General features: G+C 54.1%; 2 protein-coding genes across 6 annotated transcripts in view; one reads left to right on the top strand and one right to left on the bottom strand.

Annotated features, from left to right (window-relative positions):
- Positions 1-13070, bottom strand: part of CDH23 (cadherin related 23) — a 414161-nt gene extending 401091 nt beyond the window's left edge. For all 5 annotated transcript variants that reach the window (XM_043596561.1, XM_043596567.1, XM_043596564.1 and 2 more), the window contains exon 1: positions 12806-13070. The gene's annotated coding sequence lies outside the window, so the exon portion shown is untranslated. The remainder of the gene's footprint in view (positions 1-12805) is intronic.
- Positions 12265-13404, top strand: LOC122492615 (basic proline-rich protein-like). Its single transcript, XM_043596109.1, has one exon. It carries the CDS (start codon positions 12265-12267, stop codon positions 13402-13404), a length of 1140 nt encoding a protein of 379 aa, XP_043452044.1.
- The last annotated feature ends 10881 nt before the right edge of the window (positions 13405-24285 follow it).

Below are 24285 nucleotides of genomic sequence, written 5' to 3'. Positions count from 1 at the left end.
GGTTGTTGGACACAGGGAAATATTTTAAAAATCAATTGTACTTCTATATGCCAGAAACAATTAGAAATGAAAAATATTTAAATAGCATTTATTATAGTATAAAAAACATAATACACATGGAAAGCAATCTAATAAAAAAAAGTGTAAGACCTCTACACAGACAAATAAAATGCATTCTTAAAAGAAGTTTACTAGGACCGAGGTAAATGGAAGAGCTTATCTTATCCCTGGATCAGAAAACTTAAATGTTGTAAAGATGTCAAGTTTCCTCAAGTTGACCTACATATTTTTGAGGCAGTCTCAATCAGCAGGGATTTTATGGAATTTCAAAAGCCAATTCTAAATTTTTTTTAATGTTTATTTTTGAGAGACAGAGAGAGAGAGAGAGAGAGAGAGAGAGAGAGAGCACAAGCAGGAGAAAGGCAGAGAGAAGGAGAGAGAGACAGAATCCCAACAAAGCTCCAGGTTCTGAGTTGGGTTCTCAGCACAGAGCCCGACGTGGGGGCTCGAATCCACGAACTGTGAGATCATGACCTGAGTCAGACACTTAACCGACTGACCCACCCAGGCACCCCTCAAAGGCCAATTCTAAAATTTATATAGAAATTTAAAGAACCGAAAGTAAACAAAAGTGTGGAAGACGAACAAAGCTGGGGGGTTTATACTACTAGATATCAAGACTACATGTACAAAGCTATAGTAATTACACTATAAAGTTTATATTGGTACACAGGCAGTCAAATACGCCCAACAAAATTTGCATAAACATATAGGTATTCCAAAAGACACATAACCAACAATCATAACATCCTTTCCAGCCAAAAACCGGAAGCAAGCCAATTGTCCATCGACAGTAGAATGGTTAACTGTGGAATATTCACACAATGGATACTACAGTAAATAGAATGCATGAGTGTAACTATACACGACAGGATAAATCTCACAAATAAGCCGAATAAGAGAAAACATCACAAAGAGAACACACCGCATGATTAAATGTTATAAAGTTTAAAAGAGACAACGTGAACGTATGATGCTATAAGTCAGACTAGCAGTTACCTTTGGGGACTGATGACAGGGAGATGGCTTCTGATATTTTTTTTTCTCGGTTTGGGCAGCAGTTTCATGGGAGTGGTCACTGTAATAATTCAAGCTGTATGATTTGGAGACTTTTCTGTATGTGTTATACTTCAATTAAAAAGTTGGCTAAAAAAGCCCCAGTTGGATAGGCACCATCAGTTCTCCTAAAGACTACAGTGCCCTGCCTGTCTTTTTGCTTGCCTACCGTGGGAGCACAGTGCCAGTGGGCACAGAGAAAAGCCACAGTCTCTGGACAAGGGAGCCTCTTCCTCCACGAAGCCTTCCAAGACTGCCAATCCCCTCCCCCACCCTCCTTTGAACCTACACAGCCTTTCTCATCGATATAATAGTTATTCCTGACATCCCCAGGCAGCCTGCAAGGCTGTGAGCCTCCAGAATGCAGGAGCTGAGATAATACATAATAATAGCATTTGTTGAGCATTTACTATACGGCAGACACTTTTTGTAAGCAATTTACATGCAGCAACTCATTTAGTCCTTCCAATAACCCTGTGAAGTCAGTACTGCAGTTATCCCAATTTTCCAGATGAGGAAACCAAAGAAAAGAATGATTTATTGAGTTGCCTAAGGCCTCACCGCTAATAATTAGAAGAGCTAGGATTCGAACCTGGGTAGTCTGGCTCAGAAACACTTTGTTTCAGCCATGAGCCCACCGATGAGGCCTTGTGCCAGGGGCCCCGGGGACACCGCCCAGGCCAGGCACAAATGAAGAGATGCTTGCCATCTTTCCAGGCTGGCAATGCGTCTATGTGTCTGTGGACAGGGATGAGGTGTGTAATGTCTTGAACCAACCCCCCACCCCCCGCCCCAACCCGGTTCTAAACTAAAACACAGCAGGCAGGCCCGGCCGCTGGGTCTGGGCTCCTAAACCTGGGGAAGCCAGGTGGGACCAATGCCTGGGTTGGGGGCAAGTTCCTTCCTTATCCTGTAGAGGAGGGCCTGGAACCTTCTCAGAGGTCAGACCCCCGCTGACACCACTCAGGACAAAGAGGAGGTGCGGGATGGGGGCCCCTGTTCCCCTTGTAGGCATTGGCCAGGGGCCCTCTGCTTCCCATCCCCAGCCCACGGGTCTGGAAACAGCTCCTTTTAAGGCAAAGCCAGCCTCCTCTGGGAATGAATTCTAGCATCTCGGACTCTCCACCGCTCACCTGACAGGCTGTGTCACAAGTTTCTTCTTGAATCTGCCTTTAAGCTGTCCTGCTGCAGTTTAAGCACATGCCCTTTGCTCTCCCTGGAAGGGGCCCTCGTCTCTGCCAGAGGCTCTCTTTGCTTTCCGGGGGGGTATGCGGGTACAGAAGCTCCTTGGTGCCAGGTCTGGGTGGCCGTAGCCGGGCTCCAGTGACAAACACTTAAAACGACAGACCCCACAGCATCCGAAGAGAAAGTCAGAGTTACCCGCCTCCGGCTTACATCAAACAGTCCTGGCTTGTCGGAGGCCCAAGCCCGGGGAGAGAAAACAGTCCTATGTCCATGGCAACCAGAAGCAGCCCAGACAGGGGGCCACCCTGGCAAAGGTGACACGGCACATCCATGCCAGAGACCAGGGCAGGCCTGACACCCAGTTCGCCTAAAAGCCCTGGAAAATCCGGCCCAGGGGCAGGGCATAAGGGAAGGACCACCCTTACGTTCGGCCATTGCTGAGGAGGGACCAGGTGTGCCTGCTGCAGCGCACCTGTCTGTGAGAACACGTGCACACGCACAGCCAAGGCCATGTGGGTCAAAGTCAGACGGAGAGCGAGCTGTTAGCGCAAAGAACTTCTAAGCCGGAGAGATGAAAGGATAACAGAGAAGCTGTGTCTCTGCCTGGCCTTTCCCATTCCCCTCTGCCCTCGCCTGACAGCCAGACCCTCCTCGGGGCGACTCCCGAGGAAGCTGTGAAACATGCAGGTGCAACCAGGTCACCTAGTTAACAGCCTCCCTCCCGCTGTATTATTCATGGGCTCCCTTCTTCCGGCCTGAGCTCCAGTTTCCAACAGCCCTCGGGCTCGGCTTGGCAGGTCAAGCAGCCTGGCAGGCCTAGCCTGCGGCAATCCCCACTCTTTACCACCCCCCCCCCCATGCCCTTCCCACCCCCTTGTTAGGATGCAGCCATCCCGGTGCTAACTCAGCCCCCAGGCGTCAACCTGCACTTCGGGGAAGGAGGAGAGCTTTGGGGTCAGTGAGGAAGAGCAAAGAAGGAACACCTTGGCTGAGTTAGGCTTGAGATGCTAACATTTCCAACGGTAGCTGCAGGCCCCCTCCTCTCTGTCACACACACACACACACACACACACACACACACAGTGTATCAGCTGTCCCCAGTACGGTACTCTGAATAAGTGTGAGAGCCCACAGGAAGGAAGGGTCCTGTCTTGTCTCTTTCTGTATTTAGAAATTGTTTTTATTTATTATGCTTAATAAACATGTGCTGACTCGTACACTCTCCCCAAAAGATGGGCACCAAATTGAGAGAGTGGGCATAAGCCATTAAGCCATTCGAAGACACCGCTGTTGGGTTCAGAGATTTTCATGTTATTTAAATATCTATCTGCATATACCTTGTAAATCCCACATAGTTTAAGTCATCCATACATAGTGATAACTAACAAATATTGATTGATTGATTGATTGATTGCAGTTTCTACATATCACAATACATTTCGCCAAGCACCTTCACACTTGGCCTGAAACACTGCGGGTAGCTGGTCGCCAGCCAGGCCAATAGCTGAGGGGCAGTGTGGGGTGGGATTCAACCAGGAGTCACTGCATTCGACCCGCAGGCTTTACAGGTGGGAAGAGCTGGGGGTCCGGCTGGGGTCTCCGGGTCCAGGCAAGTGCAGAAACCACCGAAGACATGACCCTCTGGGATGGGGGCAACCCCATCAGGGCAGATGCCCTGAGCCGGGGAGATGCCCTGTTGTTCAACCCCATGGACATTTAAATCACTGCCCAGCCTCACTCTCTTTAAATGCCTGGGTGCTGTAGGCACCCGAATGACCCAAACCAGGGCCAGTCACAGGTAAGGTCCAGACGGCACTGAACACACACGACGGGCTAGACTCCGAGTCTAGCCCTGTTGCTGCCTCTGTGCAGGCCCGAGGTGGGTCACTTGTCCTTTCTGAGCTCAGTGTCCATCTGTGTAATCAGGGATTTGGCTCTGGCCTTCTCCAAGCCCAGTGCAGGATGAAGCACAGACTGAAGATTAAGGAGTCTGACCACCTTGCTCAGATTCTACTGCATCACCTGCTAGCTATGTGACTTTGGGTGAACTGCTTCACCTCTCTGTGCCACAGGTCTGCCACCTGTAAGGTACAAGTAACAGCAATCGCTATCTCACCGGGCTATTGTTGGGACTGAGGAAGTGCTAAGACCAGGGCCTGGCATACAGTTAACGCTTAGGAAGTGTTTTCTGTTATTATTACCAGTCCTGATGCTCTAGAAGTCTATGACAGAGGTCACGGTAAACTGGTCATCCATGGGCCACATGCAGCTTGCTGAAGGGTTTTCCCTATAAGATACATCCCACGAGGGCAGGGGCCACCGATTGGTCCCAGGGGCCTAGAACGGTGCCTGGCACACAGTAAGGGCTCAGTAAGTATTTGATAAATGAATGAATGGCTTCATGGTGTTTTTAAATACTTGAATTAGTTGCTAACATTGAGAACACCAAAATTTTGCATTTCTTAAAATCTGCACTTCTAGATAATTTTGGAATCAGTGCATGGCCACGCTTGGCCTGCCTTCCAGCTTGACAAGCACGGGAGAGAATGCAAGCGTTGGCACCCCCTTTAGACGGGGTGGGCATGTGCGGTTCGCCGCAGGGCCTATGTAGCAGCCAGTCTGTCCTTTAACGTCCGCCGTCTGGAAGCCGTAGGCATCTGAATGTCCGCCCTGGCCCCGGTCAGTCACGGGTAAAGTCCAGACAGCCAGTAAGGTTTGCATTTCCCCAGCCCCAGAGCAATCTGCCCACGGGCTCTTCTTCAAGGGTCCCAGGATCCCCTCCCGGCTCCCCTCCCACCTCCCGGTCCGGGAAAGGAGACAAGCTTCCAGGTCTCTGGATCACCCCCGTCCCTGGGCACCTGAGCCCCGCCGCCCCCTCCCCACTGCAGACAGGCCAGCCTTTCTCCCCAGAGGACGTGACCCCAAATGCTCCACAATGCAAGCGACTTCCCAGCTTTCCAGGCTGCCATCCTCGCTGGGTTGAAAACTCCCCAGCATAAAATAGCAAGGGGCAGATGAACTTAATCCTTACCTTTCTCATGGAAGTGTGCAGAGAAGATGGGGAAAAACACACACACACACACACACACACACACACAACCAGAGATAAAGTGCTTTTCTAAAGTATTAGTCTCCATGCCAGGCCCACTCCACTCGGATCTCCTATGGACAGGGACATGGTGTCATATGCTCAGTAAGCCTGGTGTCCTGCGTGCTGTGGGGGATGGTGGGGGCTGCAGTGGACACCTGGGCCCCTCCTTCTTACCACCCCCTCCCCAGCCCTGCCAGGGCTCAGGTCCACGCGGATGGCCCACGTCTTCCCATCCACCAAGAGGCCTCCGGAGCCCAACCACCCTATTTTCTGCCTTTAGCGTGTCTGTTGTCACCTGTCTTCTCCGTAGCACCCGGGGCCATCTGTAAAAGGCTTGGGTGTGTCTTTATTACCGGACTTCCTCCCCCGGTTCAGCACAGTAGCCACCAGCCACAGGGAGCCACTGAACATTTGGAATGTACCCAGTCGAAATTGAGATGTGCTCTAAATGCAACACACACACCAGATTCCAAAGGCTTGGTACCAAAAAAAAAAAAAAAAGTAAAATATACAACAAATAATAACTTGTTATATTGATGATATGTTGAAATGATAATATTAAAAAAAATTTTTTTTAATGTTTATTTATTTTTGAGACAGAGAGAGACAGAGCATGAACGGGGGAGGGTCAGAGAGAGGGAGACACAGAATCCGAAACAGGCTCCAGGTTCTGAGCTGTCAGCACAGAGCCCGACGCGGGGCTCGAACCCACGGACCGTGAGATCACGACCTGAGCCAAAGTCGGCTGCTTAACCGATGACTGAGCCACCCAGGCGCCCCATGAAATGATAATATTTTAGATGTCCTGGGTTAAACAAAATAGATTATCAAAAGTAATTTCACCTATTTCTTGTAACTCTTTAAGTGGCTACTAGAAAATTTAAAACCACACCTGTGGTTTGCATTTGTGGCTCACATTATATTTCTTTTTCTTTTTTTTTTTAATTTGAGAGAGGGAGAGAGAGAGAGAGAGAGCAGGGGAGAGGAGCAGAGGGACGGGAAGAATCTTAAGCAGGCCCCACTCTCAGCACAGAGTCCAAGGTAGGGTTCAATCCCACGACCCTGGGATCATGACCTAAGCCAAAATCAAGAGCCGGATGCTCAATCAACTGAACCAGCCAGGGGCCCCTCGCATTATATTTCTATGGGCCAGCCGTGCTGCAGATTCTCGGCACGAATCCCTGATAGATAGAGGACAGAGCTAGCCTAGAACACTGTGATGCTTAGTACCCGCTGACTGAATGGCTGAACGAGAGGCCTCCCCACCAGTGCACATGAGACCCTAAAATATAAAGGAGGATGAGTTTGGAAGGACTTTCTGCCCCACTGCCCAGGACGTGCTGGTTTCCCAGTGGCATTCCACCCGAAGATCGCCCTCTAACAGGAAGCCACGGGCCTCCGTAGAAGGGTCAGTAAGGCTTCGAGTTCCATCACCGCCGATTCCCTAATTGGAAGCCAGGAAAAGCCAGTATCCCTTGCAGACAGGACCAGTGACACAAATGGATACCCAGACATGGTCCCAGCCACCCTGGGGTTTCTTTTTCCCCCTCTCTCTGTTTCCTCCCCCTCTCTCGCTCTCTCCTCTCCTTCCCTCCCTCCTTCACTTTCACTGGCTCCCAAATTACAGCCTTCTGTCAGAAACAGAGACAATCAAGGTGGCACGCAGGGCCCTTGTCACAAATGGCATCTCAGGTCCTCTCCAAATGGAGCATGGCCTTTAAAGAGAAAAGCAGTGCCACTATCAGCCTGCCTGGGGGAAGACGCATTTCCAAGAAGGCACGGGCCACAAGAGGCTCCCTCCCTCGTAGGCTGATCAGCCTGCGGGAGGTTCTGGGTGCCTGTGACCGCACAGCCAGGCGCGGGGCTGCTGGGGTCCAAGAGACGAAGGCCTGCCTGGCCTGCTCCACACCTCATGTTGGGGCAAGAGAAGCAGGGCTCAGCCCCTGACCAGCCACCGCCCAGATACCTCACCCAGGGAGAGGGCCTAGAACAAGCCCATTCCCCAGCTCGGGGCCTCAGTTTCCCCACCTGTAACAGGGGGAGTCTAGCTATTTCTAAGGACCCTGCCAGCCCTTGGAATGGAGGTCACAACCTCAAACGGCTAAAGGGCAAATGAGTAGAGAGGGATCAAATGTGAGATGGCAGGGAGGGTGGGGCTTCGTGGAGAGTGAAGGCTGGGAGCTCACCGAAATCTAAAGGGAGGCTCTCAGGCAAAACTCGGATGTGAGACAGAAGTCAGAGCGAAGTCGGAAGTGGCTACGTCTGGAGTGGGTGACACTGCCTGGGAGGGGGCATGCGGGAGCCGGCCGAGGCACTGGGAACGCGTCCCGTCCGCGTGGCGGCGACACAGGCAGGCACACGCGCACAGGTTCGCCACTTCTATTTCCGCTCTGCTTCAAAGAATTTTTAAACTAAAAACGTAAGTAAATAAAAGGCTGCAATTCGGCAGCGACCGACAACTGCCAACTGGGAACACAGACCCTCCAGCGCCAGCTCCAGTCACAGATGCCAGAAACCTAGACTTTCATGCAAAACTGCTGTCGTTTTAATGTTGTTAGTAGCTAATTTAAAATGAAAACTCACAGCCACGCACGTGCACACACATACAAACACACACACACACACACACACACACACACGCCTTCAGGCAGAATTCAATTTATGAGCTTACAGACTGTCAACCTCTCGAAATTGCTAGACTACAACGTGCCTCACACATGACTAAATCAAAAGGGGTAGGAACGAAAGCTACATTTTGCATGTGTCCTGTGAGCCAGGCACCGCACAAAAGGCTCGCTCTATCATTTTCCCCTTATTCACGCTGGCAGCAAGCCTACAAGGCAATTGAGAATGATTCCCATGTAACAGATGAGAAAACTAAGGCCTGGGCAAGGCGGCATGCCGGACCAAGGCTTCGGAGCCCAAGGGCAGACACACTGGTGTTCAATCCCAGTGTTCTCCGCCTGCTTCCAAGCTGCCTTCCAAAAATTACGAAGGGAACAGGTTTGCAATCCCCCTTCGTGACACAGCTTGAGGCCCCTGAGGCCGAGGACGCCGTCCGCTCTTCCCATGCCCCTTGGCAAAACACTGAGCCACGCGGACTTTCACTGCCGATGCGAGAGAGTACCTGAAGAGCATGAAGGCCGAGACCCAAATATAGAGACCGGCAAGGAGCAGCAGAGGCCTGCCCCCTTCCCCATGACAGATCCAGATTAAATTTCACAGTGGAAGCCGAGAAAGCTGTCTCTGTGTGGCTCCTTTTTAAATATGCCAAGTTTCTCACTGACACCCTTCTGGTCAATAAAGTTGGTGAGGATACACATTTTCTGCCCAAGGGGATTCGATAGAGCTATTTTCATATTGAGCCAAAATAGATATGGCCCATCAATGCTCCAGTTTTTCTCAGTTGACTCTTCTGCACAAATGATTAGTCACCACCGATGTAGATATGCAGATCAAGGTACGGAAATTTCCAGCACTCCAGAAGCACACCTCGTGCCCTCGTCTTTACATCCCGGGGCAACCATGATTCCGTCTTCTGTCGCAGAGGTGGGTTTTGCCTTCCGCGGCCCCTTTCGTACGGGGCCCGGGCCCTTCTGTTCTCACGGTGCCCGCCACTCCCTGTCATCTCACATGTGGCACCGTGTATCTGTGTGCCCCCCCCGGCCCTCGCAGGCACGTGAGTTTGAGACCTCCGCTCCAAGGGCATATGCCCGCAGCCCAGAACACAGCAGGACGGGCAAAGCTGCCCGGTGTTGACAGTAACCAACGTGAACAGTGAAAACTGGCTATGGCCACACCAAATGCCCTGCCTGTTAAGGGCCAGTTAACACCGGGGCTAGAAGTAGGGGATCGATTGCCTGGCAACAATAGGCCATTCTGTCAACAAGCATAAGTCTACCTGCGTGGCAGGCCCTGAGGATACAAGGAGGAGTAAGATACAGCCCGTGCTTGGGGGGGGGGGGGGGGCTCACTGCCCAGGGGAGGGGTCAGACCCCTGCAGAGTAGTAAAATGCGCCAGGGAAGGAGGTGAGGGAGGGAGCACGGGCTGGAGAGGAGTCCGTGAAGGTTTCCCAGGGTTGGCGATCCCCAAACAGCGTCAGTAATATGCATGTAAGCGCACCGAGGCTGGAGCACAGAAAAACCCCCTCTGATCCCCACTCCTTTCTTCCTGGAGGCTAACTACCCCCATGCGTAAGAGCCTACCTCGTGAATGACCTTGCTCACCTATTACCCGCACAAAGAAGACGGCCCCAGCGCCAAGAAAAACTCTAATCGGGGCTCAAAATAAAAAATGAACTAAAAAAAAAAAAAAAAACCAAACCACTGTAACTGCTCGGAATCAACGAGTTCAAAGGCAATTAAGGCAATTTTTAAAAACAGCTTTACATTCTAAAACACTACAATTTTAAAAACCTGAGGGTTCGTGTAAAAAAAAAAAAAGTCTTTTCTTCATCTAGTTGGGTTTGAACTCTTATTGACGAAGGAATGGCTCACGTCAGCGTCACCGCGGTCAGGCCCACGCCCGGGCTGACCTGTGTCCTCCCACGCGGCTTTCTGGTCACTCTGCACCCCGGAAGGCTTGCCATCTTCCTGGCAAGGAAGCCAGCTTAGGGGAAGGGCAGTCCTCTTTTGACAGGGCTGGGGCATATGCCATGACCTTTCGCCTGTGACACCACTGGCCTCACCTGGCCGCTGAGCCAAATCTGCCAAATCTTTTATGCTCAGGCCAGCCTTGATGGCTTCCGGATCGCCATTATTCCTTCAGAAGACCAGGGGCTAACTTGCCACCATCCTGGCTGGCATCATCCTTGTGTCTTGGGGCTCAGGGGTTCCCCCGGCCCCAGGGCGGCAAAAGTGGAATGTCCAGCCTGGGCTGGGGGGGTGAGAGTGGAGCCTGGTCAGTACCCTGCCCTCCGTGGGCTATCCCAGATTAGCACGTATGCAGCTCCCTCTGCGTAAGTCCTGTGGCCGCTGAGAGGTGTGATCAGTGAGGCCCTCCAGCGTGTGGGAGGGACAGATGAAGTGGAGGACAGTTACTCAATTCCTTCCCTTTGAGGGACAGCCTCTATCCAGCCCCAGGCCTCCTAGGAGCAGAGCAGTATATCGGATTCCAGAAACCCTGCCCCGTGCCCACTCTCTACCAGCCCAAAGGCAGCACACACACTAACGTTTTGCCTGCATGGAAAGCTGGGCCGCTGCGTGACTCTGTTTACAGGTCCCCAAAACACAGACACTTTCTGGCATTAGCAGGGGATGGCCCCGAGGCGCCAGTGGAAAACTGTTACCCGACCCTAGCATGATCCAGGAAAGGAAGTTCCAGTCTCGTTCTCAAACCCACGTTCTGATCCACTGCCCTATGTGGGACACTCCTTCTGCACCAAAAGGTTGTGAAACGCTCATGTCCCTAGAAGATACCGTGGACCAGGGCTTCTCAAACTTTATTGAGCAAATCACTCAGGGATCTTATCAAATACACATCCTGATTCAAGAGTTCTGGGATGGGAAAGAAGCATCTGCCTTTCTACCAAGCCCCCAGGGGATACTGATGCTGTGTGTCCACAGGCCACCCTCGGGACCGCAAGGCTCCGCCATGCCTTCACCTCCCAGAAGTATGCGCATGTAAAGTAAGGACTTCAGAAAGACGCCCTTTAAAATATTAAGCTCAAAGAAATGAACCCTAAATGGTGAGACTGCAGGTAAGGTGGCTTGTTGGAAGAGGAAGCTATCTGGGAGGCAAACATGACCATCTGCCAATAGAACCCTCACACCAAGCCCCTCAGCAGGCAGATGTGAGGACCCCAGCTGTTTGAGGATCAGGAAGGCCAAGACAGACATGTGTATGGGGACCCAGCCCAAGTAAGGGCCAGGATGCCAGCCCCAAGCCTCCCACTCGCTCACTGTCTTCCACCACCTAGCTCATGCCCATTACTTCCTTGCGCTATCTCTCCAGCCCATGGGGTACCCCCGCTCCCTGTCATCCAGGTCCTCCACTTTCTGACCCTCTCCTGCCAGAGGGGAACCCTCCCCAAGCATTCCTATTGGCGGCTGAGCCCCCTCCCCTCCTGGCCCTTCCTCCCGCAGAATGACCTCTAGTCCCCCACCCCGTGGGTGCTGCCCGCAGTGCGCCTACCCCTGCACCGTGACCCAAATGTTAACTCCAGCCAGCTCTCCCCACCATGGGCTGACTCATCAGCACCTCGCACCTGGCTCCAACCGTGGCTCTTGGAGCCCACCCCCACCCAGGCGAGGGACTGACTCCACCCAATACGCCCGCGGGGACGCACACACAATCCTCACGTGCCTCTCCAGCTTATTTCAAAATTCAAATTGGGGTGGGGGCTCTTGCTAATTGCCTGAACCGTAAGGGTCAAAGCCTCTGGTCTAAGAGGGCAAAGTACAGACAAGAGGCAGGAGGGAAGAGGCGTGTTACTACTCAGGAAAGGCTAATTTTCCCCCCAGTGGCCACTGACAACACCAGGGCTGGGGGGTTGGGGTCGCAGTGGGGCGGTGGCCGGCGGCGATGGCACCGGATCTCCCCTCCGAGCACAGAGGCAGCGACTCTAGGTGCCGGCTCACGGAGACAAGGTACTGAGAGCTCGCCGGCTGATGCCGCCACCACCTTGGAACGCGCGGGCTGTCCACGCGTCCCGGGCTGACCTGCAGGGGAGATAAGGGGCAGCAATCCCGAGCGCAGGCCTCCAGGGACAGCCAGCACCGTCGGTGGCGGACCTGCCCGCGGACTGACTGGGGAAGCGAAGTGCAAGGCGCACTAGGCTCCCTGCTCCGCGAGGGGTGCATTTCCCCAAAGCCGGATCGGTTTGGGAAGGTTGCGGGGGTCCTCTGGGGTCTCTCGCGGTTACTGAGAGGTGATGAGGGTGGGGCAGAGCTACGTGACTGGAGGTCCCTCCAGCGCCACTGCCCATCCCGCGGTGGCGGTGCGCCCCACCCCATTCCACTGTCCAAATGGGGACCCAGAGCGCGAAGGGGACGGGAGTGGGATCCCGACGCTCTCTTTACCGCCGAAATTCTCCCCACCCCAGACCCAGACCCAGACCCAGACCCGACCCTCTCCAGGGCGCAGAGATCAAAGCGACCTCATGTCCAGGAACCGGGTGAGGAGTGCAGTGCCTGTCCCCCCTAGGCCAACCCGGCGGGAATTCGAGTTCCCGGGAATCAAAGTTGCCGCGCGTCCGGCCGCGGGCTGGGAACGGGCGCAGCACCCCGGCCAGGGGCGGGGGACGGAAGGAGGCCCCGGGCGCTCGCCGCGGGCGAGGGCCGCGCCCGGAACAAGTGGTTCCGCGGCGGCGGTCGCGACCCCACGGCTGCAACTTTCCCGCCGCGTGGCGGGCGAACGGCGCGGAGAAAGCGAGGGAAGCGGGGAGGGAAGGGGCGGTGCGCGGCTCTCGGTACCGTGTGCGGAGAAGCGCCGCGTCGCGCCTCGGGCTCTGCTCTCCGCCGGGTCGGCCCCCACGGGCCGCCTGCTCCGCTGCTGGCCACCGCCGCGTCTCGCCGCCGGCACGAAGGCTCACCCTCGGCACGCCGGCCGCTCCAGCGTCCCCTTGGGCCCGCCGCTGGCCGCCTGCAACTTCAGGCGCGCCGCGGGCTCGGACGAGGCGCACCCCAAACGTCCCGAGGCTTTGCACCCCCGCGCTCCATGCCCGGGGCCGGGCCGCCCCGCCCCGCCCGGCTCAGCGCCCGGCCGCCGTCGGACGCGTCTTGTCGCCGAGCATCGCGCCGCGCAGCCCGCGCCCCTCTCTCCCGAGCCGCCGCCGCCGCTCAAGTCCGCGATCAACTTTCCCTCGCTTCCTCCGCCCTGCTCGGCCCCCGCCACCCAGACCCCGCCTCCTGACGCTCCCTCCCGCGCTCCCTCCTCCCGGGCCCCCGCCGGCCGGGCCGCGCCTCGCCGCCCACCCCCTCCACGCTGCGCGCCGGGATCGCGGTGGCCCCTGCCGGGTCCCGCTGCGACCCCCGGGAGCCGCGCGGAGCCCGGCCAGGCGCTCAGGGCATGAATATTTCAGTGCTGGCGAAGCTGCCCTCTGCCGATGTCATGGCACCGGCTGCTGTGGCAACTCGACGAATCCCCCCCCAAGGGGCAGGGAGGACGCCCGCGGAAGCGGCCCCAGGTGCGTGCGGGAGCCTTGCCCCGCAGGGCCGTCCGCCCTCCCAGAGAGGGGCACGCAGAGGGGTGGGGGCCCGGCGGGCCTCCCGCCGGCTCCGCGCCTCCAGCCGAACCGGGAAACGCTCCCGGGAAGCCGGAGCCAGCGAGCCGGCCCACGGCCTGGGTGAGCCGGCGCCATCTGTTGGCTTTAAGCGCCCCCTCTCTGCTCCCAGAATCGCTGAGCGCCGAGCGGGGCTCGGTCCCTCTAGTCCTCGAGGCCGCTTGGCTCAACCAGCTGCCTTTGCCCACACCACTCATGGCGCTCCCACCTGCGCCGTCTCCCTCACTCGAGCTCAGAATGCCCCCCCCCCCCCCGGTGCTTACAAATGAAGGACCCCGGATGGGAAGAGGGCCTTGAGGTCACCAGAACACCCTCACTTGTGCAGTAGACCATCCTGCAGGAAGGGTCCCCCCGCCTTTTCTTGCCCACCTATAGGGATGGAGACTTCATGACTTTTCCGGACAGCTGGATTGGGGAGGAGTCGTATTTGATTCACGAATTGTAGCTGAGGAGGGTCATTCCTTGACCTTGATCTTCACTTCGCCAGGCTAAACATTCTGAATTCTTTTACATGTTTACCACGTGACAGGGTTTCTGGACCTGTCAGTGTTGCAGTGGGCATATTGACAATAGCTGCCTGGAGCGAGGCTCTGGGCTGAGACTCCGCTCCTGTCCTCAACACAGCCTTTCTGGTAGGTCCTGTCATTAGCCTGGTTTTACAGTAAGAAAACGGGCTTAGGGAGGTGGGTGACTGACCCACGTGGTCGAGTCAGGTGTTGAACCGAGAATCTGACCCCAGACCTTCCGTTCTTCACCATTCACTCGCTCATTCACAGTTGCTACTCTGCGCTGGTTGACTGAAATAGGTTCCGGGACTATGATGGGGAAACAAAGCAGTTGGTCCTTGTGCCTGGTGGAGGAGGTCCTCTCATGGGGGAACCAGACTTCAACCCATGAAACGCATAACCGGCTAGAATGACAGCCAGGATCAGTGCTAGAAAGATGAGTGCTTTCATGGCACCTGGCCTAGGGGATCAGGGAGGACTTCTTGGAGGAGGTAACGCTGAGCTGAGATCTGAAGGATGAGCAACGGAGAGAGAGAGAAAGCGTTAGGCAGGAGAAACCTCCCGCACAATGGCCCTGTGGGCGGAAGGAGCTGGCACATAGAAGGGAGTGAAGGAAGGAAGGAAGGAAGGCCAGAGAGGGTGCGGAGATGGCCAGGAGGACCGTGAGTATGGAGCCAGAATGGGAGCAGCAGCCAGACTGTTCAGGATTTGATCTTTATCCGAAGAGTGGAGGCCTTGAGGCAGGTGGTGGGGTGGAAGTTGCGGGATGGGAGCGTCATGATCCGATTTATGATTGGAAAAATGGGGAATTCATTGGGAGGCAACGGATGATAAGGGGCCAATTCAATTTAAAAATATTTACTGGGGCTCCCGGGTGGCTCAGTTGGTTAAGCGTCTGACTTCAGCTCAGGTCATGATCTGACGGTGGGTTGGAGCCCCACACGGACAGTGCGGAGCCTGCTTGGGATTCTCTGTCTCTCTCCCTCTCTCTCTGCCCCTCCCCCACTTATGCTTTCTCACTGTCTCCAAATAAATAAATGACCTTTAAAAAAAAAAATGTACCTATCATCTACCGTGTGCCAGGAACTTTTCTAGATCGGAGGTAAGCAAACTTCCACCTTCAGGTCAAAAATGCTACCCATTTTTGTAACTAAAGCTTCCGTGAAACACAAACATGCTAATTATGGCTCCCTTTACACTACAGCCGCAGAATTAAAGGGTTGCAGCCGAGCCCATGCCGCCCTTGAAGCCTAAAATATCCACTCTTTGGCCCTTTACAGAGAAAGGTGTCTGACCCCCGTGAATCTAGACACTTAGAGTACGTGAGTGAACAAAACACGCGTGCTTGCACACAAATCCCTGCCCTCCCAGAGCTCACATTCCTGTTGCCTGTGGCGGCCGTCCAGGTGAAAGAGGCTGGGACCTAGTGGTAGTGACAGAAGTGGAGAGAGAGGTGGCATTCAGGAGGCAAAAAGGCCCCAGGACTGGGAGAGGTAGCCATCGGGGGATGATATAGATCAGGTGTCAGGAGACCCCGGGCTTCTAGCTTGTGGAGGCAGATGCACAGGGTTGTCCCCGAGCTGGAGACTGCGGGAGGAGGGCCACCACGGGGGGACAAATACCTGCTGAGAAGCGTGTGCTATGACTGAGCCCAGACGTCAAGCAGCCCATTGGACACGCGCGTGGGGAAAGGGCAGAGCTGGAGGTACGGTAGGTCACAGGTAGTCACATTTTAGACAAGGTGACAGAGCCAGAAGCGGGGCGTTCTGTGTTCTGAATGCGAGACTCCTCGTTAGCTCGATGGACACCGGGCCCCTCTTCACCTCATGTTTCTCATTCATAAAATAAAAGTGCTAGGACAGGTGTTCTTCAGAATTTCTTCAACCCTAAAACCTTCTTTGTTTCTGGTTTGCCCCCATCTGTCTTAAACTGACTCCCCAAGCCATCTTCAGGCATTTTCCATGTGATGGAAACAGCACTCAGCTCAGGGAGACCATCACCTCCTCTGCCGCGGGCACCATACTTCTTCTCGTAGGACCTTTCTGCTAGGAAACTGGGGTGTCCACCAGGGCGCATCCAGCCCACAGAGCCACTCTGAGTGTGTAACTCAATTCCAAGCGAATTTGGCCGCACGGCGACGAAAGAGCTGAGAATTCAAACGGGGAATTAATGGCAAGGTAACCCAGAGGTGGGTGACGGCAAGAACTTGCCGTACTCGCCCCGGGCTGGAGGGACAAAAGGAGGAAGCAGTGTTACCAGGCTCAGGATCATGCAGTGCAAGATGGAACCGCGGGCCTGTCTGGTGGGGACTGAGGATGTTTCCACGGCCAAGCGCTGCTTGCAGCCCGGTGTGAAGGAAGCATACCTTGGCGTCTCCCTTCCCCCAGCCCTCTGGCCTCCCACTCGGGCCTCCCTTTGGTCGACCCCAGCCAGAAGCCAGCAGACCCGGGAGCTTGAGAAGTCCAGCCTGTAGCAGCAGCTCCGCTGGGATCCAGAGCATAGCAGAGGAGAGAGGGGCACGGACGTGAGCGGAACCGGCCAGCACCACGCACTGGGGACACAGATGCGAATAAAATCCAGCCCCCGGTCTTTGAGGCACTCCCGGTGTAAGACAGAGAGAGAGGCAGACCTAGAAATCAATTAAAATCTAGCAAGGGAGGGGGGCAAAGCAGAGAGGGAGCCCCAAGGAGAGTGAAGTGACAGGTTTCCAAGAAAGTTTGGTCCAGAAACGCTGCCGGGACCAGGGGACCTGAGGGCTGACTTTGCTGCAAAGATCAGGAGTTCCACGGGCAGCAAAAGCAGGACAGTCCAGGTGGAGAAACAGCAGGAGCAAAGGTGATCCTGGAGGTGAGTAGCAGGCCTGATGTTCTGCACAAGAAGCAGCCAAAGGAAGCATGGAGGCGTTTGCGGGAGACTCGGAGGTGGGGAAAGACCTCCATCTTTCCTCTGGACGAGCTGGATGAATCCCTGGAAATCTAGCATTTCTCCCGGGCTAGGGTTGCCCTCCATCAAAGCATTTCAGGGCTGCCCACCCACAGCTCTTGGGGTTCTCCCACCTCCCTTTCCTTCGAAAACATCTGCCCCTCCCCAAGCACCTGCAGCATGGAGGAAGATGGACAGTGCGATAAAGAGCCACCTCTCACCACCTTGTGTGGTTTTGGACAAATCGCTTAACCTCTCCGAGCTTGGGTTTCCGCTCCCTGAGCCGGAGATCGTGCAGCCAGGCCGGCCTTCCTCCAGGGGTGGAGTGAAAGCACGTCGACAGCAGTAAAGAACCACACAGATGTTCACTGCCCAGGGCCCCAGCAGCGCGAACCCCCTCTCCTTCTGGTTGAGGGTTGGGGGGACGCCCCGCCGTAGGACATGAGGGATGGGCCAACCCCCCCGCTTCCATTGCAGCAACTGAGGGGTAGGTTCCCCCAGGTCCCGCCTCCTGGGTGCAGCACGTGGCCTAGGCTAGCCAATCGGAATCACCGCTCTCGACATTGCCCCTGGAGGGGAGTCCTGAAGTTTAGAAATCCTTTAGAGCAGTTGAGAGGTTATGGAAAGCACCAAACGCCTAGGGACAGCTCCTGAGGCCTGCCCTGGGCTGTATTCTCAGCTGCATTCAGCCTTGTTTGGTTCCTGTTTCCTGGGCCCATCCTCCAGCCTTCGGGTTGTACAATCCGCCCTCCCCACCACCTCATCTATCTACGACATTCATATTCTACATCAATTAGCCAGAGTTCATTGCTGTGACCGGCAACCATAAGAACTCTGCCTGGTATGGACCATACGATGATTCTCCCAGTAATCGTGGGGGATCCCAGCCCAACATGGGGTCAGCACCGGTGAGTACCTGGACCTCCCCTTTCCCAGAATTAAAAAAGGAAGGAAGGGAGGGAGGAAGATATCCTGGCTCCTTCCATACCAGAATACCTTGTCCAGGAATTTCCAGAAATAGCCACATCTCTGTAGTAGGTTCCAGTTCATCTTTAGCTCAGAGAGACACTCAATTTTAGGATCCTCAAAGGCAGGGACTGTGTCTTGTTCTTTCATTTAGCAGGCATTCCCGGAGAGGCCACAGTGTGCCAGGCTCTGAACTGGGTGCTGAGGACACAGAGAAGCGCATGATGGCATTCTGGTCCTTAGTCCAGTTGGAGAGACAGACACAGAAACAAATAGGAAGCAAAGGATAGTGTCATTCTGGAAACCAAGACCAAGTTCAACAGGGACAGAGGGCCCTCGGGAGGAAGATCTGCCCCACCCCAACCAAGGAGACTGAAAGACTTCCAGCAGGAGGGGCCGCTTAAGGAGAGCCTTGAAAGATACCCGCCCCTGGCAAGATGAGGCCACTAGGGCATCTGATGGGTCAAAGGGGGAGGAGTGAGTGTATGCAAAGCCCCGGGGGCATCAAACAGCAAAGAGGCTCCAGGAGATATGGTGGTGGGGCTGGACCAAGGCATGCTGGGCAGGGATGAGAGAGGGGTCTCAGGGGATGGACCAGAGCTAGACAGAAAGGGCCTGGCGTGCCGTGCCGGGTCTGAGGGTCACTCAGCAAGCGATGCCGATGCACAGGGTGAAGGATGAATAGGAAGACAATGCACTGTCCCGGCTGGTCCCGGTCCCGGGCTGACACCTTGGAGGAAGAGGCACCTCGCCTTCACTGTCTTTGTATTCCTGAGCACCAAATAATCGGCTCGTTCACTGGCACTCTCCACGAATAAGAAAGGAAAGGGAGGAGGAAGGGAGAGAGGGAAAAAAGGAAGGAAGAGGAATGAATCCAAACGTGCTGTTTTAAACCTCACCTGGGTTTGGACCAGATTCCACATCTGCCCCCAGCCCCCAGTGGGGAGCTCTGCTCCCCTGCTTCCTCCCTGGAAATGGAGGTAGGCCAGTCAGTGCGAGGTAATGCAGAGCTCACGAGACAGGAATGCAGTGGACTTGGGTCTTGGCTGACCGGTCTGGGCCTCAGTTTCCTCGGCTGTACGTGGGCAAGATAGCCCCCAGGCTCCCTGAACGCCTCCCTGGGTTGCCGTTCAGGTAGAAGGGGAAAACACACACCTCGAGACGCTTCATAAGCTGTGAAAACAAAAACAACACTTGCATGCAAGTCCCTCCTCCCCACGAGGGTCGATTATTATTTTTAAAGCACATAAACACCTCTCCTCTGGGTGTCCTCCGTAACAGCTTCCCTGTCCCGCCTCACAACGAAGTACCCTTTCCTTCTCTCCGTCTATTCCCATCCCTGAGCTGGCGCAAAGCCGTTTGTTGCTTCCTGTCTGCGTCCCCAGCCCGCTGGTCCTCTCCCGGGGTAGCGCCTGCCACCATAAACCAGACGTGTGTGCTCCTGAGTTTGGTTTGTGGGCCCTTGGAGCCTGGCACAGCTGTGGTGGCTCGACTCGGCTTGTGAAAGAGAAGAGGCTGGAAGGCGGACAAGGCGGGCTGGGGCCACCCATCTGCAAAGTCGAGGGCCCCAGGGAACCCCCGGGGGGCATGGCTTCCCTGGCCCCACCTTGGAAGCTTACCCCTCCCCAGCCTGGCCTACGGACCATGGCTCTTTCCCTCACGTTCTTGGCCTGCTCCCTGCTCCCCTCTCCCATCATTTATTTATAAGGTATTCATAGCAAAATGAATGACAAAAAGTTAGAAGCTAATTAAAGCTGGCACAGATTGGCACACGGGGGCATGAATTATGCATTGGTACGGAATGGCACTTGGTGGCAGGGACTGGTACCGACTGCCCTGGGCTCTGGCAAGTGGATACAGGACCCCCAGCTCCAGCAGGGCCCCCACCCCTGCCTCTCCTGCCCCCCATCTGGGCCCTCTGACTTTGGGGACAAGAGGAGGCTTGTCGGCCACCACCTCCCAATGGGCAATTTCTCCCTGCACAGCCCAGCATGTGCTGGCTGTGAGAGACGTCAACACCATAACCAAGGCTAGACTCACCCCACAAAAGCACACCCCCGGTTCTCCAAGCGCGTGCCTTCCGCAGCCCCTGCACAAAATGGGCAGGGCGGGGCTTGGCTTCCAGAGGGGTGGGGAAAGGTGGTGGGAAAAGCCTGCGATTCGGCTGGCTGGAGCCCTGAGATCATGACCTGAGCCAAAGTCAGACACTTAACCGACGGAGCCCCCCGGGCACCCCGAAAGTTCCCTGTGTGATTCTAATGTGTGAAGGAAAGCCATTTATCTGGGCACAGGGGCCGGGGAGTAGATTTTGATCCCAGAAGTCATGGACGGGAGTTCTTGCTCTGCCATCACTGACTGTCAGTTTGAGTATATGGCTCAAGCTCCTGGGGCCTCAGTTTCCTCCTCTGTAAAATGGGGTTAGTAGTATCTTGAGCTCCAGAGTCGAGGTGTTTAGATTCATTTTGAATCCTGGCTCCGCCTCTTAGGCAGGTTATCTAACTTCCCTTTGCCTCAGTTTGCTCATCTGGAAAGTGGTGACAAGAGTCATGAGGATCGAGTGAGTTGATGAATATAAAATGGCACCCCAGAGCCATGGCCGTTCGCTGTCCTGGGAATGGGGAACCCTGCCCCTCCTGGCCCACAGGGCTGTGGCCGGGATCAAATGAGGACGAGGGTGACACAGAGAGGCTGTGCGCACTGTGGGGCACAGTGGAGGTTTTCGGTCAGAAAGACAGGCCTCCTGGCTACCTTGCCCGGGCCCTGACTTTCCTTTTGTTTGCACAAAGGAGACAGGAATACGTTATCATCTCAAACATTTCAGACCACATAGACAAACCTCTTTTCTCCGTTTGGTGCGTATCCTTCCAAGTAATGTTCTTTTTATTAAAAAAAATTTTTTTGTTTAAATATTTATTTATTTTTGAGACAGAGAGAGACAGAGCGTGAGCGGAGGAGGGTAGAGAGGGAGAGGGAGACACAGCATCCGAAGCAGGCCCCAGGCTCTGAGCTGTCAGCACAGAGCCCGACGTGGGGCTCGAACCCACGAGCTGTGAGATCATGACCTGAGCTGAAGTCGGATGCTCAACCGACTGAGCCACTCAGGCACCCCCTTCCAAGTAATGTTCTATGTCCATATGGAAATGTATAGTTTTCAGCTGGGGGCAGGGATGCGAGAGAGGCATCTATCATGGCACACTTCTGTACTTTTGAATTTCGAACCATATGAATGGCTCAAATATAAAACTCAATATAAAGGGTATGCTTCAGGCGCGAGGAAAGTGGTCCCAGATGGAAGCTTGGATATTCAGGAAGGAAAGAAGAGGAATAGAAAGGAAAATGCAGGCAAATACAAATGAATCTTGGTTGGATAAAACAATAAAACTAATGTCTCAAATATATAGAGGGAATTAAAATACACGACACAATAGCACATGAGTCAGGAAGGGGGTAAATGGAGTTAGCATTGTTCTAAGGTCCTTGCGTTGTCCAGGAAGTGGGTAAAAATAGGAACGTATGGGAAACGTTAATAAATCAAGGATATCTGGTCTATCTCTAGGCTAACCCTAAAAGAACGGTAAATGGATGTATAACTCACCAGCCAATAGGAGGGAAAATGGAATAATAAAGTTATGCGTGTGTGCGTGTGTGTGTATATTTCGAGAATTATTTGTTGTTTATAAATCGAGTCATACTTCACCCATTGTTCTATAACTTGACTTTTTCTGTTAAAATATGTCCCGGAGCTCTTTCCACACTGGAACACAGAGGGTCTGGCTCCTCTCTTTAATCTGCCAGCATGTGTTCCATAGAATGATGTTGACAACAGAGCACGAAACTGAGCATCAGGCCCTTCCGAGCCTGGGGTGCTATGTGACTGCACAGGTCACATGCCCGCAGAGCCAGCCCTGACTGAGACAATGGGGCAGAGAGAAGGCAGTGCCCGTGGGAGTGTCCGCAGCCTGGACCGGAAGCAGTAGGCAAGCCTTGTTCTGTCCGGGCTCCGAGCACCCCCCATTCGTCACACACCAGGAAATCTTACATCCGGGCGGCCTGTGATCAGCTGGTCCGGTCTCCCCACCTCTGGACGCCACTGCAGTCAAGCCACCCCAGAGAAGATCTTACTCTCGTAGTGGTTACATACTGGTCTCCAGGGATGGGGGCCCCTCGAATAGAGAGAGAGGGTTGTTCTGTCCTCAGGTCTGTTGTAGTCTATGCAAGCACACACAGAACATCATCTCTGTGCAGTTATGTCTTTACCACTCCATAACCCCTCTTCCTTGAACCAGAAGGATCAGGCTTCGTCTGAGCCTCCAGCCGGCAACTCTGGCTGGCTGTATTTAGTGGTATCGTATTGTTATTGTTGTATTTACGTATTTTTTTAAAAAAATATTTATGTGTTTTTGAGAAAGAGAGCATGAGCAGGGGAGGGACAGAAATAGAGGGGGACAGAGGATCCAAAGCAGGCTCCACGCTGACAACAGAGAGCCCGACGTGGGGCTCGAACTCACAAACCGTGAGATCAAGACCTGAGCTGAAGTCGATGCTCGACAGACTGAGCCACCCAGATGTCCCTGTTGTATTTATTTTTATTGTTATCTTTCATTTATTGCCACTAGCGCTGTCTTTTTTTTAGATTTTCTTTTCTTTAGGTTTTAAAGAATGAATAGACAAGTTGAAAAGTGAGGGATTGAAATGGAAATAGAGTGAATAATGGTGTAGTCGGCACATGGGTTGGCCAGAGTTTGTCACTGCGGTAAGTAAGCGGCTGAAATTGGAGGTCCTGACCCTTAGAATGGCGTGGAAGCATCAGTGTGGCCTTCAAAGGCCCCAGCCCCCTCACCCTAAGAAACGAGGCCCAGCATACCTTTCAGGCCTCACCTTAAACTTGCTTCCCCACAAAGTCTCTGTCTCAGCCAGCGGAATACGCAGACACACAGACGTCAGTACAAAGATGTTCAGGGCAGTGGGCTATATAATGGGGAGGGGGAGAAACATACATGTCCTTCACTAGGGGGTTGGTCAAACAGGCGGCACCTGGGTTCATCTGTCCTAGGGGCCACTCTGCTCTTCAGACCCCCCCAGCCCCTCACCTAGGTTACACGGCCCTCTCTCCTGCCATTGCTCGCCGTCCTCCCCTGCCCTCTGCTGAAAGCCATCCTTCAAGTCCCACCACCTCCCGGAAGCCTTCCCTGACCACCTCCTGGACCCCCAGCTCTTCCTCTGACCCTCAGAATCCTCCCAATCTGGATGACTCCCCATACCCGTACATAGTATGGAATCCTTAGTGACCTTTTCTTCTTATGTCTGTCTGTTTCCAATAAAATCATAAGCTCCCAGAGAGCCGAAGGAGTTCTAGACAGAGGTCAGAAGGCCCGGGGTTCAGCCCTGACCCTGCCACTCTCTGCCTGGGTGACTTTGAACAAGGCATTTCTCCCCCTGAGCCTCCGTTTCCTCATTTTCACCGTGAAGAGTGAGTTCGAGATGACAGGATCCCTCCTGCCCTCAGAATCTAAGGCCATTCTGTGTTTTTTTCCCTATCTTCCCGGAGAAGTCGTAAAAAGTAAGATTTTACATTTGAAGAGGGTTGCATTCACGAACTCATTTAATCCATGCAACAACTCCACGAGAGCGGTACTGTCCCCACTTCACTGATGAGAAAACTGAGGCGCGGGAAAGCTGTATCGGTGAAGTTAAACTGGGATTAGGGGTCGTATAAGCACACCCTGAATTCTCGGTGGCAATAAAAAGTTGACTTCTCCCTCGTATACGGTGCAGTGCTAGTGGACGGCCCCCCTCCAAAGTTTGCTTGGGGACCCAGGGCGCTTCCGTCTTAGAGCTGTACAATCTGGCCACACACAGGTGACTGTCACAGGGCAAGAAAAGGCATGGCTCTGAACTGCTTTGGTCTGGAGTGACACACATCACTGTGTTCCCGTTTCTCTGGCCAGAACCAGTTCATCCCGTGGCTCCGACCTAACGACCAGGGAGGCTGGTTGATGTAGTGGTGAGCCCTGAGAATCTGAAGTCAAGGAATTTGACCGAGGCTACATAGGAAGTGATAGAAGCAAGGATCCTGAATCCAGATAGGGAGGTTTCAGGACCTTCTGCTTAACCGCTATTCTGTATTGTCTCTGAGGACGTACCGGGTCTACAGGGGATGAGTAATAGAGGTTGGTGGTGACAGGTGAGGCATGGCGTGATGGGCTGGCATCATATGATAAAAAAAAAAAAAAAAAAAAGGAAGAAACAGCAGCCAGACAGAAATAACATCAGGCAG

This window comes from Prionailurus bengalensis, chromosome D2 (assembly GCF_016509475.1).
Source record: "Prionailurus bengalensis isolate Pbe53 chromosome D2, Fcat_Pben_1.1_paternal_pri, whole genome shotgun sequence".
Classification (NCBI taxonomy): Eukaryota; Metazoa; Chordata; class Mammalia; order Carnivora; family Felidae; genus Prionailurus; species Prionailurus bengalensis.
This window is presented reverse-complemented; position numbering and strand designations above follow the sequence as displayed.

Bases quoted from the DNA above. Each gene is read 5' to 3' on its own strand.
- LOC122492615 (XM_043596109.1), top strand. From the start codon at position 12,265: ATGAGGGTGGGGCAGAGCTACGTGACTGGAGGTCCCTCCAGCGCCACT.